The sequence below is a fragment of the Bos javanicus genome, chromosome 21 (assembly GCF_032452875.1).
Source record: "Bos javanicus breed banteng chromosome 21, ARS-OSU_banteng_1.0, whole genome shotgun sequence".
NCBI lineage: Eukaryota > Metazoa > Chordata > Mammalia > Artiodactyla > Bovidae > Bos > Bos javanicus.
This window is the reverse complement of record NC_083888.1, coordinates 42,623,917-42,644,783: the sequence shown is the minus strand read 5'-3', so window position 1 is coordinate 42,644,783 and position 20,867 is coordinate 42,623,917. Positions and strand designations below refer to the sequence as shown.

Sequence of the window (20,867 nt, the reverse complement as noted above, 5' to 3'; positions counted from 1 at the left end):
GCTGTCTTTGTGTGGCCCCTCCCTAGGCATAATGGCAGTGGGAGGTGGTAGGGCTGACAAAAGTGAATTAGCAAAAGTGTAGCAAGTCTGTAACCTTTGAACAGCTTCTTTTCAAAAACTGTCTACCTATGACCACAGCAGGATCTGTGGTGTGTACTGATCTCCTTGATAAAGTCAGATGGTTATTTATGACCAGGCCTTAGGAAATGCAAGTGTATCTTATATAATCCTCGATCATGGTTTTACCTTTTTGGGGTTCAAAAATAAATTTGAAGACCCTGATTCTGAAATGGATTGTTTTTAAATTTCTGTGGACTACTTTAGAAAAACATTTAGAAAAGCGATTCCAGTTTATTGGTAAACTGAAGTGAGTTTAGCTTGTGTCAATTTTTCTGATGGTTTTGATTGAATTAATGACTTAGTCTATAATTGACTAATCCTCTAAATCAATCAAAGACAGTCTGTAATAAGTGAACTACATTTAAATCCTTAAACCAACTGTGGATGTAGAACAATCTTATGAAGCAAAGCACACTTCATTTTACTAAGGACACGTGAAACTGAAATTAAGAACTCAATAAAACCTAGAAAGCAAAAAACTATTGTAGGTGCTAATACACTGATTTTGCAAATGAAAACCTACCTGCCTCTAAGAAAATGGTGTCAGAATTAAGAATAATATAGACCAGGGATGGGAACACTTTCTCTGAAATGGACCTAAATATTTTAGGCTTTGCAGGACATATGGTCTCCATCACAACTACTTATCTCTGCAACTACCGTGCAAAAGCAGCCATAGACAATATGTAAACAAATGTGTGGGGCTGTATTCCAATAAAACTTTATTCGTGGACACTAATATTTGAATTCCATATAATCTTCACATGTCACGAAGCACTCTTTTTATTTTTTTCAACCATTTTAAAATGTAAAAGCCATTCTTAGCTCACAGGCCAAATAGGCAGTGAGCTAGATTTAGCTCACAAGCTAGTTTGCTGACCCCTATCTTATCCTGATGAAGCATGAGCTGTAAGAGCAGGTAGTGAACTTCAAGACACATCAAGAATGTCAGTGAATCATTCACACTTATAGAGTAGCTATTGAACACTATTGAACATCACCTATGTACTATTCTTGACTAAAATGCTTACCCTGAGTTGAATAAAGAGAAAACCGAACATATCCAGACTGTGGGTCATTCTATAAAACTGGACAGGGCCCTTCAGAAATGTCAGTTACGAAGGACCAGGGAAAGAAAGAATAAAAGTGCAGGGAAACTGTTCAAGATTAAAAAGATAGGAAAACTAAAAACAATGTGTAATCTTTGGTTCCTGTATTAAAGCAAAAACAACCATAAAAGGACACTCCTGGGGTATCTGGAGAAATTTGAATATGTGTTGTCAGATTTTATTGCATCAATGTTATTAATCCATTACTTGGGTGTGAGGATGGTATTGTGAACTTAAAGAACAATGCCCTGATCTTTGGTGATAAGTGCCAAAGCGTTTATAGACGTGCAATTTAATTTCAAATGGTTTGACCACACAAAAGCGCACGTGCGCGCGTGTGTGTGTGTGGAGAGAGAGATGAAACAAAAGTGATAAAATATTAACAATAAATGAATCTGAGTGATGAGTATACAAATATTACTATACTACTCATTCAACATTTATATAGCCCTGAAATATTTCAAAATAAAAATTGGAATAAAAGAATACATAGAAAAAAGAGACAGCTGTAAATTTAGTGAGTTCAACTTGGAAAATTTTGCAGTATAAGACTTATATAGTGCTTGAAAAATAAAGTATTTGTTAGAATTACAAAATAATATCAGTTCTATTTAGAAATTAAAATAATTTGACTTGTAAGAAATAGCTGAATCATTTTAGTGTGTTTTCATATTTGTATCAAATTTTTCCCCAGGAAAGTTACAGCGTTGGTAAAACCTAAAGTTGGACTAATAAAACACGACAAAATTATTAAGCTCAGCTTCTCAAAAGCCCTGAAATTAGATTTTTTGTTTTTGTTGTTATTGCATAAGATGTATGTTTATTCAGTGACCAGAAATCTGAAATGTACTTTTTTCTATAATTAAAATTTACAAATAAAAAACTCCACTTCTTCTAGTAGTCAAATCCAGATAATTCTTCACATTACTTTGCTCACAGGATTTTTGGAAATGTAGGGACACAAGATAGGAAACAAAATAAATGAAACAAACAAAATAAATTTCTCTTTTAATCTAGAGAAATTACCCTATTCAAGGACATGAAAGGAACTTTCACAAAACAACTGTAAGCACTTTGTGGGCAGAAACCACGTTTTAGTTGCCTTTGCGCCTCAAACGCCAAACACATGGCCGCAAGTAATCCATGAATGTTTGTTGAATGAGTAAATGAAGGTGGGGGGATTCTGCTATATGAAAACAGGTTAGGTTTGGATTTGATGTAAGGAAAAGATTCAAGATGACTCCGGCACTGGACTGGGGCACTGAAGGAAGTAATGAATTCTTATTTATTTACTTATTTATTTCTTTATTGAAATTTACAATAATAGAATAAACATATATCTTGGATATATTCTGAGAGAAAACTTACCACTTAAATGTTCAGATATTTTTTCTACATGTATGATGATGGAGACAGTTCCTCAGCTTCAAGGATACTGCCTCTTAACATTCTGTCAGGTTGAAATGGATCTGAAAATCATGACATATGAAGGGTGGTAGAGGGAAGTGAACAACAGAAATCAGAGCAGCTGGGAGAGGATGAGTAACTGGTCTCAATTTTATCTTCAGGGTTGCCAGGAGAAAGGGGCAGAAATACTCTGAGCACTTGCTCAGGACAGAACTCAGATCGGTGACCAAATTAAAGGCAAGGGGAAGCCGGAACGATGCAGATTTTAGCAACCTAAGAAACATCCTTTTTACAGAGAGACGTGTCTAATGGTGGGACAACTTGCCTTGACAGATAATGAACACACTGAAATGGTCACATCAAAAACGTATAGGCAGAGTTGGTGTGACCATTTTCAAGAGTGCCTAGGAGGGTTGTGTACAGAGCGAAAGACTGAGGCTATATTTCATTCCTTCCAACTTGAAAAAGCATTTTCAATAAACCTGAAAGTCATGCTACAAACTCAGTGTTAATACTAAGTAGATACTTAAAAAACACACATTTTCAATACCTCAGAGTCTTCAATGAGCACATAACTGGTAAATAGAACAGCTCAGCCAGTTTGTTCTTCAAATATTTTACAATAGACTTAGACTTGGCATTCTTAATTACCATCCAAGGAAAATTTAGGTTGTCTCAGTATATAAAATAATACCATACCTCTACAGAGATTCAGAGTGCTCCGGGATCTGTTTCTTCTCTACAGCCTGGCCGCTCTCCCTGTGAACTCTACGATCCTTGGGAGCCTAGATTATTATAGTCTACAGCTGCCTTTCCACGAGGCATTTATCTCTAATCTCTCCCACCTATAATCATGGTGCATCCTGCAGCTAGATGTCTGCCCAAAACCCCTTTTGAACAAATTACTACCCATTACAGAACCTAGGATGATTCATTGATTTAGAAATATGTATGGTAAAGACGGGGCACAACAAAATGAAAAGTTATTAAGTGGCAGAATTATAGACTAGTATTTTAAAAATGTTCTTGGTGTGGCACTCATAAGGTTCTACTAATAAAAAAAAATCAGGTGCAAAACAAAGATGCTATTAACTTTCCTTGCTACTTAGCATATTACATTCAAAAGCTCCAACTTAACTTTTGAAGAGACTCTTCATTAAGTCTCCCAGTTCACCTTTCCTCCTCCTATCCCTGCAGTTAAGCTTCACTATCCCCTACTGTCTAACTTCCTGCTCTCCTCTAACCTTTCTCTTCCTTCTTGTCCCTTGTTGCTGCTTCTTTGTGCCTCTTTCACCACTTTGCTCTCTTCCTCAGCTGCGGGACAACTACTCAGTCTCTCTGTGTTCACCTCGTCCATTCTGTCTCTAAGCCTCCCAAGAGCAGGGCTTTTGGTATCATTGCATCCCAACGTCTAGACTAGTGCCTTGCAGATAAAAGATATTAATGAGTTATCAGGTGAATGAATGATTGTCATTACTGTGACTATATGAATCTACACTATTTTTTAAATTTTGATATAAATTGATTACACATTATGTGTGGTTTTATATTGCATTACATCTTTTTTCTAATTGTTTATGTGTTTTAGTGTAGCTTTCTCAAAATGAATAGATAGATGTCATCCGTATTACCTAATTCAATACTTCAACTCAGCAGATTTTTATTGAGTACCTACTATGTGTCGGGCACTTTAGTAGGCATTAGGATATAAATTCATAAGTACATTTAACAAGAGCAAGTAAAGACCAAATGGAGTATTTCTTAGCTAACTTCTTTTACACAAAATAAATACACTTGAAATCTATAGTTTAAATTAAAAAATAATCAACTTTTTTATACTTTTCTACTATTTTTTCTATCAAATCCATTCAAAAGAATTATATAACATAAATATAAGATATACTAGGTATCCCGAAACCCAAAATATACCATCAATGATAAATATAAATTAAAAAATCTAAGATAAATTTTTATTGGTTTAGGGGAACTGGCATTTAATCATTTGTGTTCCAAGATCTTTATAATGATCAGAAAGATTTTTAAAATTGTGAAAGCTTCATCTCTTATGCAATATGAATATTTTGGAAGCTGCTACATGTCACATTTTTCCAGAACCAGGTGCAATAATTTGGTAAAGAACACAGGTAAAAGAGATCACTAATTTTCCTTTTCCCCCAATAAACTATGTTTATTATGCCAATTTTAATTGCCATGCAATCTAATGGATTTAAGGCTTATATTTTCCACATCACTAGACATCACAAACATGAAAGCATTTTGTACTGTCATTATACATCAATGTTTGTACTTGGTTATACATATATACAGAAATTATTCACACATCTTAACCTTGCTATTTCCTCCTTCCAAACCAACACAATTTTACCATGAAAGCAGCTTTTTAATAAATGGTATAAGAAATACAGCAAGGCACACTTTTTTAAAAAACTTTTTTCTCATTACCACCTCAAGAAGCATAAAAAAAGAAAACGTTGTACATAATTTAATAGTAGAATGTCACCAGTTTCTAATATACAACACCATAGAGTTGTTTCCTGAAGTGCTGCATAGATTATTCTTTTTAAAAGGAAATAAATAAAATGGTGCTTTCAAAAGTTGCTTAACTTTGAAAGAAGGACCAGTGTTTCTTCCCTTTGCTGCCATAAAATCAAATATTGGCCTTTCAGGTAAATCTCTTTCCATAAACATAGGCATCATACTATTAAAAAAAATCAAGATTGAAACATGAGATTGGTCAAGTACCACCAGCAGGGCAGGGAGTCGGGGGCGGGGGGGTTCATTCCAGGTAGGTGAATTTAATGGACCATCAATTTGGTGAACTGCAGAATTTTAAAGAGTTGATGGGGAGGGGAGAAGGCAAACTGAAAAGTCTTGCTGGAGAGGTGGGGTCGGTAGAGGTAGCTTGGGACAGGAATCCATGGGAGAACAAGCAGCTTTGCTGAACTTCAAAGACAATCACCTAAAGAGAACCAGTGCACATCCAGATCACAAGGTTCATGTGGACAACCGCATTCAGAAGAAAGATTCATCTGGGGAGAGGTCAATGTAACAAACGGCAGTGACACGATGGAGCCAGAGACCAGCCCAGGGAGGAGGGTGAGGCCACCCTTGAGCTGCAGCCAGGCTTACCTACAAGAGACAAAGAAGTGAGAGGAAAAGCTTTCAGAAGTGTCTGTTTCATTTGCAAAACTGATGAAGGCCACGATTTTAGAAATGCTTGCTAATGTTCTGAAATAAAAGGATACATAAAATAAAAAGGTTGTAATAGCCCAAATGTTTCAGAATCAATGTGCAAAATAGATTGCTTTGTTTTTAAAAAAGAAAGTTTTAAAGAAAAATAATTACCAAGTTTGACTTTTTCTCTGGATCTCATCTACTCTTGCTTGTGAGTGAAAGTTGCTCAGCCATGTCTAACTCTTTGCAACCCCATGGACTACACAGTCCATGGAATTTTCCAGGCCAGAATACTGGAGTGGATAGCCTTTCCCTTTTCCAGGGGATCTTCCCAGGGATAGAACCCATGTCTCTCTCATTGCAGGTGGATTCTTTACCAGCTGAGCTATCAGGGAAGCCCTTTGCTTGTGAATTCGGTTTTGAATACTTGAGATAGCTTCAAATCAGTATGAAAATGTGAGGCTGCTGATGCCAAAGTGACACAGCAAAGTATCAACTGAGCCCCTTTGAGGAACTGATGTATAGAACAGTCTTATGGACTCTGTGGGAGAGGGAGAGGGTGGGAAGATTTGGGAGAATGGCATCGAAACATGTAGAATATCATGTATGAAATGAGTCACCAGTCCAGGTTCGATGCACGATACTGGATGCTTGGGGCTGGTGCACTGGGACGACCCAGAGGGATGGTACGGGGAGGGAGGAGGGAGGAGGGTTGAGGATGGGGAACACATGTATACCTGTGGTGGATTCATTTTGATATTTGGCAAAACCAATACAATATTGTAAAGTTTAAAAATAAAATTAAATTTAAAAAAAAGAAATGCTTGCTAATGTTCTGAAATGAAAGGATACATAAAATAGAGTACTTGTAACAGCTCAAATGTTTCAGAATCATTGTGCAAAATAGATTGCTTTGTTTTTTAAAAAGACATAGTTTTAAAGAAAAATAACTGTCAAGTTTGACTTGATTCACAGAGTGGGAGTCTGGACTCTTGGGTTTAACCCTTCCTTCAATCACTATACATGTGACAGTGGGATTGAACAATTCCATTATTTTACAATGGTGAAATATTCATAAATGTGATAAACCCAAATCCTTCAGGCCCTTGCCTATGAAAGGATACAACTGGGGCTTCTAGCTCAAACACGAATGCATTTCATTTAAAGTACTGACAGCATTGTGCAAATGAGAATGATTCAATTATTTCTGTACATCTGATGGCTCAGATACAAATTTGTTACAAACTCAATTGGTTCTTCATATTTCTAAGTGGCTAAAATCAACCTGTCGAGTATGAGGAACAATTCAAATTAGGCAATACAGGATGCAATTGTGGTAGGTGCTCTGACTAGCTCTAGAATATAGCAGGCTTTTGCTTGTGGGGGTTTAAACTGAGTTCTCAAGTCTGATGTCAGGTTGCTTTATGGTCCTTCTAGAACTACTTTCATTCTTTCTGTCTTGCTCTCTTCCTCTATAATCTCGCAACCTGTTCAAGAGCCAGAAAAACTTGAGCAAATGTGGTTTGGCTGGAGCCACATGATGTTGGGGAGTAAAGGCAAGTTATCAAGAACAGGGAGAGAAAGACAGGAACAGATGGGATGAAATTTGTTACAGTAAAATAACGCAGTAACTCAAGAAAGGCATGGTGCATTGTTCAAATGCTGAGGACATGACTCATTTGAAATCTGGCCACTGAGTAGGGAATCCTTAGGTGAGGCAAATATGGGCTAACTAAATGACAGTACTTAAATTCCTCTGGATAATCAAAACTTTCAATCTGGCCCATTTGGAAAGGGTCAGGATAAACTGATTGAGACAAAGATCTGGGCTGTGTGTATGTGTGTGAGTGTGCACATGTGTGCGCCTGGGAGTGCATGTGAGATGGGTGATGCCCAATAAAATCTTTGATATTTAGCGTGGCAGGGCTCGTTATTCTGAAGTGCTAGGAAATTAAAACCACCTCACATCCAACAGAACTTTGATTTATTAAAGTGATTTAAAGGTAAATATAATAAGATCACATCTATGTTGTTTAGGGAAAATTAATACACTACCACCAAGAGTAGTTTCCTAAACTGCTTGGTCAACTTTGGGTCATATTAAACACTTAATGTCATTCCAAATAACAGAATAACAATTTGTTGTGTACACGAGAACTGTTGCTTTCAGAGCTTTCTGAGTTTATAAAAACTGAGTAGCAGCACTGTTTACGGTATATATGTATATTTGAGCATGCACAAATACAAGTACTTGCCTAAAACCCAAAATCTATGGCCCTCTAACTCTTTGCAGACTGATAAAGTAGGAAAGGCAATAAAGCTAAAAAAATTCTGATGGAAATATGTACATCTTAAGTAAATACAGCACCCTCCCACACTAAAAAAACCCCAGAAAATCAGAGAAAAACCAAAGGAAAAAAACAGTATACACTGGCTGCATGTGATGAGTTTAGTTTTTGCATCACAGGATTTACCCAGCCTGAAGTTTAGGGTTAAATCATTCACCAAAGGTCAGAGGCTTATGATGAGGATTATGAAGAAATAACTGTCAGAATACAGCAAAAAGATTAGTGCAAAGTACATCTCTTAGGCAGGTCCTAGGAGGCTCTCCAGACATATATGCTTCCTTCAAATTAGGCAGAAATATCTGGATCTATCCAGTTACCTTTCTTTGATGTGATTTGCTATCACCGACCCCTCTGTTTGTAGAAACATGATACAGAAATGAAATTAGTGAACGGCGCAGCAGTGCACCTGGAAATCAGTGCAAATGCGCCCTGTGTTAGAGCAAGTTACAATGTCTCAAACAGATCCAGTGGGCTTTTAATTAGAACACAGTAAACGAAAAACTTGTTCCCAAAATTTTGCCAAAAAGAAATGTTTGTTTCTCTTGAGGACTATAACTGCTATTCTAAGTTACAGCTCTTCTAGAAGACATTACAATCATTTCATCCTCTGAGAACTTATTTCTGGTGGAAAAAACCCAAATTTGGCAAACTTCATTTTCCTGATAAAAAGGGCATCCCAAGTGATAGCTTTCAAATGGCTTAAAAAAGTGGATTTTTTCTTTTTGCTTTTCTGAATCTTAAAGGGAGAACAATGACAAAAATTAAGCTTTCATAAACATGAAACCTTGACCTCATTTTAACATGTAATTTTACTATGCATTCCTGACATTCAACACAAAAGGTGTGTCAACATTTTGAGATTAAATAACTTGTCCTGGTTGGTAGTATTTTAACAATATGTGAATACTTACACCCAGGTACCCAGCATTAACGACTGGTGAAAAGTTTAGGTATCCAGATGTTCTGTCTACATGAAACTGAGAACACTGAATAGGCCCGGTAAACATGGCTACCTAAATGGCCTTAGGCTGATTACAAGTCACTTGGGGGCGATGTGAGTTCTGTAGAAATAAAATCTGGCTGCTTCTCCCATTGCCTGTGATTGGCCAGGCACTGAACCGCAGGGGCTCCACAAAATATTGCTAACTGGCAGGCGGGCTGGCACATAATTTTACACTGTCCATGCCTGTAAAATTGTGGGGATTACACAGATCCATCAGCATATTCCCTTCCCCGAGTCTAAAGATGGAGCTGCAAGTCATTACATTTCATTTCAATTCTATATCTGTATAGGGGAGAGGAAAAATCCCCAGGACGTCAAAAAGGAAGGCGTGCACCCCAGAGGTTTCTCCAGTGCCAGAGCTTCTCAAGACCAGATCTCGGCATGACTGGTGATTTGAGGGTCACCGTCACATAAGTCTGCACCCAGAGTGGGGTTGCTTTCAAGCCTTGATCCCCTTTCAGAAAACAAAAATCAGCCAGGCTCTACCGGCCCTTCTGTGGAGGTTGGCAGAGCTGGCAGTACAATTGGTTCTAATAGAACTTGTTTTGAGGCAGCTTATGGAATGGCAGTTATTCTCCCTTAATGGTCAGTTTTACTGCATACTGATGGAGAATGTGATTATAGGGTGGACATGTTTCACAGAAAATACATTTCTCTCTCTCCTACTTTTGTTCTCCCTTGCAGCCAATTGTAAATAGAGTCTGAAACACAGAAAATTAGTTGTGCTATATTAGTAAGTAGGGCTGCTTTCCTACAATTTTGCATCCTGAGTTTATTTTTAGGGCATATATATGGTATAGATTCCCCCCTCACTCCCCATTTCTAGCAGCTCTACACAGAATCACACATTTTAATGAGCTGAGGGCACAGGTGTTGCAGGAAAAAAAATAATGATGTTTGCCATTCATCTTTCAAATTAAATAATGTGTTTTTAAATAGTAACTTTTTTCATAATACATTATGGGAACAACATTATCTGTCACATTTTAAAAGATGTATTTGTAATAAATGTAAATTACTTTTAGAAAATCAGTAATTAGGCTCATCAAAAAATAAACAATCTGCCACAAAAAAGATAATCTTTAGCATAGTTAAGTATAATAACTGTTATTTGAATAAGTTAACAAATTAGGGTAGATTGCTTCTGTAATTCATTTCCTATAGCACGAGTTTAGGTTACTGCATTAAGCTTCTGGAGTAGGGGGTGGAAATGGCAGTCAGTACCTCATACTTTGGTGAAATACACCTCTCACATTCAAAAACTCACATTTTCTTTTTTAAACTTGATTGAGAAAGTATATTCATCACTGAGGCTTAGAAATGGGAAATAACAGAGTTTCGGTGTCACTTTTAGAATTGTATCATCCTATCAGAATTATCAATCAGTAGCTGTTTTATTAAACACGAAGAGCAGAATGACTTTCTTTAAAAAAAACAAACAAAAAAAAAACACGGATGGAAATCAGCCTGTCACCTTCAGGCAAAATTCAAAAATTCTGTTTTTATCAAAACGCCATTAACTTGTCATGTATTCTCTCCGCATTTGCTTTTGGAGCCTGTTCTCAGTCTCTGTGTGGATAAATAAAAGCCTCTTCTTTAACATCAACTTTCCCCTCCTGTTTGAATCCTCAGACTCAGTCGTGATTAGGACCTGTGACAGCATAGCCTTCCACCAGGGAAATAAATGTGATGATAGTTACATTAGACAGAAGCGTAAAAGGAAGGCCCAGATCCGGAGACGCAGCTTTAACTTAATCACTGATCATCTCTAGGCACTGAAGGGAGCAGGCCGGGCACAGAAGCTGAAGCGGGGAGCTCTGTGTGTACATTCTGATCAGAGGGGATAATTGCAATCTGGAGGAGAACCCCCTTTCCTCCCTTAATAGAAGAATTTGAGGCTCTACTGCATTTGACTACTTCCTCAAATTTTTGATTCTTCTTGGCATAATGATGTGATAAAGGTAATGCTACTAAAAATGTCAATGGTGACTGTTTTTTCCCCCTTTTGCTTCACAGTTACTTGCATGGTTGGGAGTATTTCTTCCATCTAAATGCCTTATTCAGGTAAATATCTGCCATGACCAGCCATCCTGACTAGTCCTTTCTCCTATCATAGCTTTGTTGACTAAAACTCATATTTTAAGTATGTCTATATTAAATATATATATGACAATATATTCAATATATATTAAAACATGAGGACTATACGTACCTTTCAATGAGATGATTTTCATGCTTGGAGAGGGTTACCTTCTACCTATGCATATTTCTATGTCGTTCTTCATGAAGGTTTAGCAGATTCTCTTCACAGGTTAAAGCTGTGGGGCTGGGATGCCATGCGGCCTTGTCCTTTGGCTGCTTCGCCTTCGGGGAGAGTCTGGGAACTCCAGATGGGGCTGAAGAAGCACTGTGTTCTTCTGGCCTTGCAGACTCACCTGGGTTTTCTGAACTCTCCTTTTCACTGCCCAGCCTTGAAGGAGTAGTTACCTCTGTGCTTTCTCCATGGACATTAGAAGCTTCGGGTAAACCATCCACTTCCTTTCCTACATCACCTCCTTTTGGAGGACTTGAAAGGGCCACTGTGTCTGCATTACTGGCGAGGAGGGAAGTATCGCTGAACCTGGAAGAGCCTGCTCCTGCTAGCAGGGGTACTGCAGCCTCGGTGGGATCTGCAGGTTCATTTGGAGGAGCATCAGAGAAACAGGGCTTGTCTTCAGCAGGGTCCTCCTCAACACAGGCCTCGAAGAAGTATTCGGTGTCCTCCTTGTCTTCTGAACCAGAGTCAGTCATGTCTGTTGGCAATGGAGTGCTGCTCTTCTCTTCAATGTAATTGGTGACCTCCCCACAATCACTGTCATGAGAGGAGAGAGATAAGTAGGAATAAAAGTCCCCTTTTCTTAGCTGGATGGGCCGATGAGAATGCTCCAACACCTTCTCCTTGATTTGAGTTAATGAAGTAGGAGCAGTGACCTCGTTTTCAGGTTGAGATTTACATTTCAGGGCTGTTGAAGCCATGTCAATGATTTCCTTAACAAAGTCGTGTACTGAGCAATCTTCGGCGTCTTTTTGATGAAAAATGTCTGGTTCACAGTCACAACAGGAAACGTTGTCACTGGCGGCAACATTCTCCTCTGTTTCGTTTTGTTCACGTGCTAGGCAGCAACCAGCAGGTTTTCCAGCCATACTTGGTGCATTATTAGATGACGATTTCAGTACATTGGAGTCCTGTCCATTGATAACACTGGTTTCTGAAGGCAGTTCTGGACAAGATTTCTCAGTGGGAGTAGAAGCAGCACTCTGATTTTCAAAATGGTGGTGGCTTTGACATTTCTTTGGGACATGTCTAGCCATTTGGGGAACAGACTCCTTCCCAGCAATATCTGATTCATCTGAGCCATCCATAACTGGTTTGCACTTACAATGCTCACTCTCTGAAATCCTTTTCCCAGCTGAACCAAAACTTTCTGATTCCTTTGAAATCTCATTCAGTTTGTCCTTCTGACTTTCTGGAATGCTTTCAATATTGCCATTTTCCATGTCTGCCACATATGGATCTTTATTAACTGTGAAAATATTTTTCTTATTTTCACCTTTTGTCCCTAACTCACGGGTGTGGGGTAAATTCTTACTATTCCCATTATTTTCAGAGAGATGTTTTATTGAGCCATTGAGAAGGGTCTCAATGTTGAGGGTGTCTGAGGAATTGGTCATCTCACTACTACTTACATCCTTATTGCCCTTGATTTCATCACTGAGATTACACCTTCTCTTATCTCTTGTCAAGGAAAGCTTGGGTCTAATCCAGGTCTGCAGCTCATTCTTTATGTAGTCCAGCCCAGACATCACGTTGCAGTCTTCATAAATTTCATCGTCTGTTGCAATACTGGAGTCATCATCCTCATCTTTGACGCACAGCTCTTCTTCTGTTAAGGTGAGTGTTGAGCTGGAGAGGAGGTCACTGTCATCTTCATCATCAGTGCAGGCAGAGGTGCAAGAGACATTCACGATCATGCTGACATTGACATCACTTTCATCAGCCACCGAACGAGGAAGGCGCTTCCTGAATGACACATTCGATTCTGGGATCTTGTTCTTGTGTAACACAATATCCTCCGAGCAAAGAGAAAGCTCATCACTGCTGCTTAGTTCTGTAAGAGATGCTGGTGAGTCTTCATTAATAGAAGATGCCATGTCCAGTGACAGTTGGCCAGGGAAAGACATCTTTTGGGAACAGCTTTGAAGAGTGATATCGGAAACACTTCGCTTTATCTTCTGCTCTGAAGGGCTCTGGATATTCTCCAAACGATTCAGGAGATCTAATGTTCTTTTACTCAGTTCACCAACTGAGCCACTGCTCACACTTAAGTCCCCGGAGCTGTGACAGCTAAAAAGATCTTCATTGCTTTTATAAGATGTCAACCAACTTTCTAAAGAAGTGCTTCGCTGGAGGCTGTCACTGCCATTTTTAAAGATGCCCAATGCAAATAAATCACCCCCCGGAGAAAGAGACTCAATAGACGAACTATGAGATAAAAGAGAGAGCTGTCTGGCATTCTGCATGCCAGTGAATGTCTTCTCTACATCACCACTTTTATATGAACTGCGATCCATTTCATGGGGTGCACTTGCCAAAATCCTTTCATGGGGAGGTGCATCTGGTTGTAACTCTGTAGCCTGATGTTTAGATTTGCAGGATTTTTTATCAAAATAAAAACCATGAAGCAGAGGATCCTCCACATGTGCTTTTTCACTTTGTGACTGTTTCATTATCATTGGTAATTTGAGTTTTGAGCCTTGGAGGTACGAGTAATCATAAAATGTAAACACATCATGTTTTCCTTGTAATTCTTCTCCCAAACAATCAGGGGTATGTTTGGTAACACTGTTTAAATCTCCAACTTTTCCATTTACACAACCCACTGGTGAAATGGGTAACTGAGAGCTATTTGGGAGCTTAATTCGTTCCTCCTCGTCTTTAATCTTTTGCTTTAACACGTTAACTGCATCTCCCATTTGTGGGTCCAGATGTTCAGTGTCAGGGTTACTTGGGGACCCATCCACTGCATTGAGCAAGCACATTTCAGAGTTGGTGGTGGTTTCGGTGTCTCCTTCACTGACAATTCCACTCTCACTACCTGAATTTTGGCTCATGTCTCCTCCATGGCATGGGCAGGGCTTCACCAAATTGGAACCCCCTAGAAGATCTGGCAAAGATTTGGTAGATGAAAAGGAAGAGTCTTTGCTGAGACTCTTAGTTAAAACACTAGGCTGTGTCATGCTAGTGAACTTTGGATTGTTTTTCAGGAATGGGATGTGGCTGTCTTCATAGAGTTCAACATTGTGGAGGCTGTAGACCTGGTAAACGTGTGGACTGGATGGAGCAGTGATACTTGATGCAAACTGAGATGCCCCGTGGCCACCTGCCTCTTCTTCATAACTCGGGTTCTCACTACCTGTCTCTTTAAGGTTTAAGGAAGGCATGACAGGTTGGGATTCTTGATCAAGGTCATTCGATTCTTCGTTAAAACTAATTAACTTGTTACTTATGTCAGTTTCATCCCATTCCAAGGCATCCTCACTCGTCCCATTTAGGTCCATCAAGCCAGGATCAATCACATTCAAAGCCTCCTGTGTAGGAGAAAGGAAAAAAAAAAAAAAAAAGGCAGAAGAATTAGGGAACACAAGCATGAAAATTTCATCCATTCAAAATCTCTTGGAAGAATCAGGAAAGAAATTTGCCCCAAGCATAAATTTGAAAGATAGCATAATTATCAACTCTATTCCTCTCTGGAATAACATCTAAAATTATTGAAAGAGGCTTTTCTATCAATAGTAATTTGTCACTGGGGGCAATAACATAGATTAAAATGTAAGATTATTACAGTCAAATATGTAATTTATGGAATTAACTATTTCTTATTGATTTCTTCTATATTTTTAACCTTGGATTGGGTGAAGATAAAACTGTCAGGTAAATAAAGGTAAAAAGAGGTTGGCCTGTAACATCTTTTAAGGTACATTCACTCTAATATTATCACAGTTCTGGAGTGCATAATGGAGTACTATCTGCACCCACATATGGTGAAATCCCCTCTTGCTTCTGGTTCCTGGGTTCTCCACTTGATGCAGCTTCTGGGAAAAGAGAAGAGAGTTGTAGCTATCTGTAAAGCCATTCACTGGCCAGAAGCTCTCATAGGTCTATCTTTTCCACTGCCTTCCCTTTAGGGTTCCTCCTCTTCAGAATGTGACCCTGTTCCCAATCAGACCCAAGCGGAGCACCATCTGACTGGTTTATTTACCCACATCTTCCTGGACTTGAGTCTCGGGCCCCAGTACTGCAGGGTAGCTTTTGAGTCATTAGTCACTGTTCTCACGGCCTCTCTCTTCCCTGGTCTCTACCACAGAGATTCCACTTTGATCCTTGATCCCTTGTTCACTTCTCTCATACTGTCCCTTTATAAAGTCCAGGCAGAAACCCCACCTCCAGCCCAACTCCAGCCCTAGAATAACAACTATCTGAGCACTTCCTGACTCCATGAATGAAGCAGCCCAGATTCTCTTAGGCTGCTTTCTGCCTGCACAGTTGGGTTCTTGTTCTTTCCTTGGATTTCTTGATTTTTACCCTCTTTGGTGGAGCATGACACATTCTGGGACACAGAAGCTGAATGGGTTTGGCATGGTCTTGGGCAAGTCACTTAACCTTTCTGGGCAGTCATGGCCTCACACCACTTTTTCAAGGGGGTCAGCACTGTCCATCTTCAGAGATTATTCTGAGGGTTAAGCGAGCTAATGCTTGTGAAGGGCTGAGGAGGCAGTCAATATAAAGCAGCTGGAATAGTCAGTGCGTGGAGAATTGCTCTAGAGTGGCCTTCAGTTAATTCATAGAGGGTTTGTTTTCCTGGCCTACCTCATTCTCTCCTCATCTTTCCTTTCAATTTGCTCTTAAAATCACAAGGGATTCATGACGTGGTACATAGAGAGAGGTGTCTCACTGTATTAACAAGTCAGCATATCTGCATTACAAATCAGAATTATTTTGACAATCTGGTTGAAAAACAGGCCATGGTGCTTTTCTTCCTCAGGAGTGGGAAAAAGGCTTCGCCAGCAGCACACTCACAGTGCTCTCCTAAGAAGCGCTCAGTCCTTCCTGAAACCACTACTGGAAGGATACCACAAGAACACATTAAGCACAAAACACCTATTAGCACTGGATACATATGTAAGAGATTATCTGTATAGCCTACTTAAGTTTAAAAGAGTCCAGATACAAAGTAAACATTAATTGAGGGATATTCTTAAATTTTCTAACAGAATCTTTCCTACCAACGTTCCAGCCCTTAATATAGTTCACCAGCCATCATCATGCTCACTTAGGTATGGGGTACGTTCACCGTGATGACTTTTTATTAGAATTTCTGTTTATTCTTTGTTTGCTGATAAAGGAAGTACTAATGACCAGTTAGGACAACTAGTGAATTTTAACATCCTTAGCTGTAGAAATAGTCAGTCAGTCTAATCAAATAGTACAGTAATTTCAAATACTATCTTGGCAACACTGGACTCTGAGAATGCTAATAAATAACTGAATTTGTCTTTCAAAAGAGCTCTCTCTGTAACTCTCAGGTTGGTTTTAACATTTAGAGGTACAGATTTTCGTGAGGGTCCCAAACCCGGGGGCTCACTCTGGCTGCAGGAACCATGCCACCTGGACGGGCACCAGGAGCTGAGCCCAAGAGACGCCTGTAACTCGGACTTGCCCTCTGTGACATGTTTTCTGACCGAAGCCTGCCTTTGTGGCTTTATAAACGCAAGCCCACAAACAGTATAAAACTCGCATGGCAGCATCTACAAGAACAAATCTTTCACTCAGTAAAGTAGTTGGAGTGGAAGATTTCCATAGAAGATTCAACTTCTGTCTATAATATTGTCCTTTTCCTTTCCTAATTCTTTCTTCCTATAAATCTCTTAACTTGATTGTAATTTCAAAAAAGTTTTTAAGTCAACTCCGGGGAATATCTGACAAGACCCATTAGAAAATCATTCACTTTAGACTTTACATTTTACATATTAAAGAAGAGCTGATCACTCTGCCCTCGTTCACTCTTTTCTGTTATGAATTAAATTCTGTCAATATTTTCAGTAAAATCTCCGTTTCTTCAAGATTTAACCTCAAACATAAAATATACCCTGAGGGTAAAAAAAAGTAGGGAAAGTTTCCAAGAGGAAGGACATTTACAACATTTATATAACTAAAAAGTTGTCTTAAAAAAAAAGACAAATGTACAGAGTGATATAACTGGCTGGAAAGTTATTTGGTCAAATGTTCTCTTTGAGGATAGTCCAATATAGCAAATAATCCTCAAGCTAGTTAAGCATTTTTTATTGTTTTGTTTTTCTAGAGGAATTATCTGGTGCTTTATAAAATATCTCAGATGTTCCCTGTCTTTGATAAAGTGATAAATAAAACATGGATTTAGAAAAAAAAAAAAAAACCTAAGAATATTTGTGAAACCAAGAGGATGGTGAGTAGTACATGAAGTTCCAATAGAGAGCCTGCCTTTTCAGAGATAATTCTGAATTAAACCCATTTGTGCAAAGGCTTTTCATTCATAAACCTGTTTCACTGGTGCAGAATTCTGGCCTAAACCAAGGACTCTCTGTATTTAATTACACACAGGTGTGCATACACACACACACATACACACATATACACACGCACACACACATCTTTGCAGATCTGCTCAAGACCAAGTGGAATTAATTGGTGTTACTTTGTTTTGTTTTTATTCTTAGAGTTATTTATGTTAGTGTAATATAGACAGAGAAACTAAAAGTGGCTGGAAAATAATTATGATGATGATGACAATGACCAAGATTCCAATTGCAGCAAGTAATACCTATCCAAATTAACTTCTTTCTGCACTTGCATGACTTTGAGTCAGGTATCCCAGGACTTCACCTCTAGGATTTTCTTAAAATTTTAAGTTAAATGGTAGATTTTTATAAGTGATGAGAAACACATTATCAGCAAAAGAGTGGAGATGAAGGAACCTGACATTCTATAAAACAATAATCCAACAGAGATCTGATATAACTACCTTTGGATTCCTTTAATTTCCTTTAAAGAGATGCAACTTTTGGAAAACTAAGGTATATCAAAAAGACTAGGATGAACTGAATGTTCCAGTCAAATTTCTGGTGCTTAGAATAGACAAAAGCATCAGGAGGTCTTGCCATCTGTGTTCCCCTGTTTATTCCAGATCCAAGAGTTTACTAAGCAAGACCACTTACAAAGCCCTGGGAGGAGCGGTTTATTTGTGGGAAAGTAGACTATAAACAAAAACATACAAATAAAAGTATCAAAAACATAGAGAACCATAACTGAATAAAGATAAGCATATTTACCCTAGAGCAAAAAGCAGAATACAGGGAAGTTTGGACAGGAGGGAGAAAATGATATATAGATAAGGGTGGGGGGATCAATTTAAAGAAGGGAAATTCTACCCTTAATATACTTACTCTGCTTTTTTGATGCAATATTTTCCCTAGCACCACCTCCTCCAAATGTAAAAAACCAAAGTGTCTGATCATTAGATGCATAATTATTTTCCTAAATTAGATAGGTAGAAATTTTTCAAAAACATCAACAACTGTAAGAAAGAGCCTAGTCCTTAACAAACAGACAGCTTTTATGAGAATTCAGAGCTTGTAGTACTCTGCCTTTTGATGGGCAGAGAACAGATTCAGAGTTAGCAAGGAGAAATAAAGATGAAAAATAAAATAGGATAAGAAGCAAAAATGTTCGCTGTTTATCAACCATTGTGGGATATGGAGCAAACAGATCTGGGTATGAATCCTGGGTTGCCCCCCTTTACAGGTTAGTAGTATGATCCTGGACAAGTTATTTAACATGTGTGCCTCAGTTACACCATTTATGTTCAAGATAATCAGAGCATGTTGTGTCTATCTTAGAGACTGCTGGGAGCTTTAAACGAAAAGAAGTCTGTGAAGTCCTAGGGGGAGGGCCTGGCACATAGTAGGGATATAAGGATAGCAGCTATAGCAAATACTGTCTGTGAAAATAGAGGAGGACAGAGTAGCTGAGTGTTAAATAACCCTATGAAGGTTTGCATTAAGACTGGTGGTTGGTTGACTAAATTCTTTAGCGCAACTACATGCCTGGAATCCAATGAAATCAACATCAGTCAGGTCCCTGACTTACTCCCATTGCCCTGGAAATGGGGGGTGGGTTTGTCTTTGCATGCCCCCCCGAGCATATTCCTCAGGAATAGCCAGATGAGAAAAGATGCCTGCCCAGCCCTCGGCAGGCCCTATAGCTCAAGGACTTTCTATTTCCAGAAAATAATCTTTTTTTCAAAAGGCAGGTCCATTGTCTGTGAAATTCTATCACAACTGACACATTAGAGCAATCAAATCCTGCTCACTATCTATCAGATTGACAATAATGTTAGAGTAACTTGTCTCAGCTCAGAAAATGCTTTGAAGGTCTATCTCACACTAATGATCAAAAACTGTTGCTCTTTTTCAATAACAAAGCTGATCAGAAACTCAAAACAGACAAGTAAAACCCAAAGTCAGCTCACAAATCTCACTAAAATGAGTACTGACGTGAACATATTTCCCAGTCTTGGCTACACAGATATTCTGAATTAGATGAAAATGAAAAATCCATGAGATGTTGTTTTAAAGTAAATTTAAATCGCCTTACTTTTCAACAGGAACCAGGGACAAAAGAGAGTTTGACATTGTGAATCAGGGGTTTTCCTCTTAGCTATAAACTCCATGAGGGCAGCAGCTGCTCTGTGCTGTCTCCATTAGTGCCCTAGCACCTAAAACCGTGCCTGGTAAGAAGCAGGTTCTCAAAACAATTATTTAATGAGCAAACAAAAGACATGTCTGTGGTCTCGTGAAATGCTGAAGAACTCTGGGAAAGGTCTTTAGGATTTTTTGCCATGACAAAACCACGTGGAGAAATGTTTGACTTTCTAACTGGAGCTACTTCTCAGTTAGGAGCTAGCAGCCTCAAAAACATTTTGCTTGGTGAAAGAAGCCAGGCACAAAAAGTCATATATTGTATAATTTTATTTACATAAAATACCCAGACTAGATAATCCATAGAGACGGCATCAAAATTGGTGGTTGCCAAAGACTCGTGGGAGGGGAGAAGGGGGAGCAATTACTTAATGGGTGCAGGCTTTCCTTTTGGGGTGATGAAAATGTTTTGGAAACAGAGGTGATGGTTATGTAACATTGTGAATGTAATAAAAAATGCCACTGAATTGCTGTGTTTAAATGATTAATTTCATGTTATGTTAACTTCACCTCAATTTAAAAACAAAACAAGCAAACAGCAGTCCTCAGTCCTACTGAGTTTTCTGAACCTGTAACACCATCAAACGTAACAGGACGTCGTCACTTTGTTGAGGGCCTTGCTTACAAAAATATTACAACAGATATTTCTGAACTCATGTACCTCACTGCACATATATTATCAATAAAGATGATTTTTTATTCCAGGCTTCTTTGGTCTGAATGCATGTTCATCACTCCTAGAAACGTTGAAGAGAAAAGCATCCTGTGGATATTACTTCGGGCTTCCCAAGTGGCATTCATGGTAAAGAACCTGCCCACCAATGAAGGAGACATAAGAGATGCAGGTTCAAT

At 38.7% G+C, this 20,867-nt stretch overlaps 1 protein-coding gene across 4 annotated transcripts in view; it reads right to left on the bottom strand.

The window, feature by feature from the left end:
• Nucleotides 1–2,507: 2,507 nt before the first annotated feature.
• The window catches only part of AKAP6 (A-kinase anchoring protein 6), a 501,363-nt gene continuing 483,003 nt past the window's right edge, over nucleotides 2,508–20,867 (bottom strand). For all 4 annotated transcript variants that reach the window (XM_061394923.1, XM_061394924.1, XM_061394925.1 and 1 more), the window contains 2 exons: nucleotides 11,395–14,810; nucleotides 2,508–5,786 (listed from right to left, as the gene is read on the bottom strand). In XM_061394923.1, the coding sequence (XP_061250907.1) occupies nucleotides 11,436–14,810 (3,375 nt within the window). In that variant the 3' untranslated portion in view covers nucleotides 2,508–5,786; nucleotides 11,395–11,435. The remainder of the gene's footprint in view (nucleotides 5,787–11,394; nucleotides 14,811–20,867) is intronic.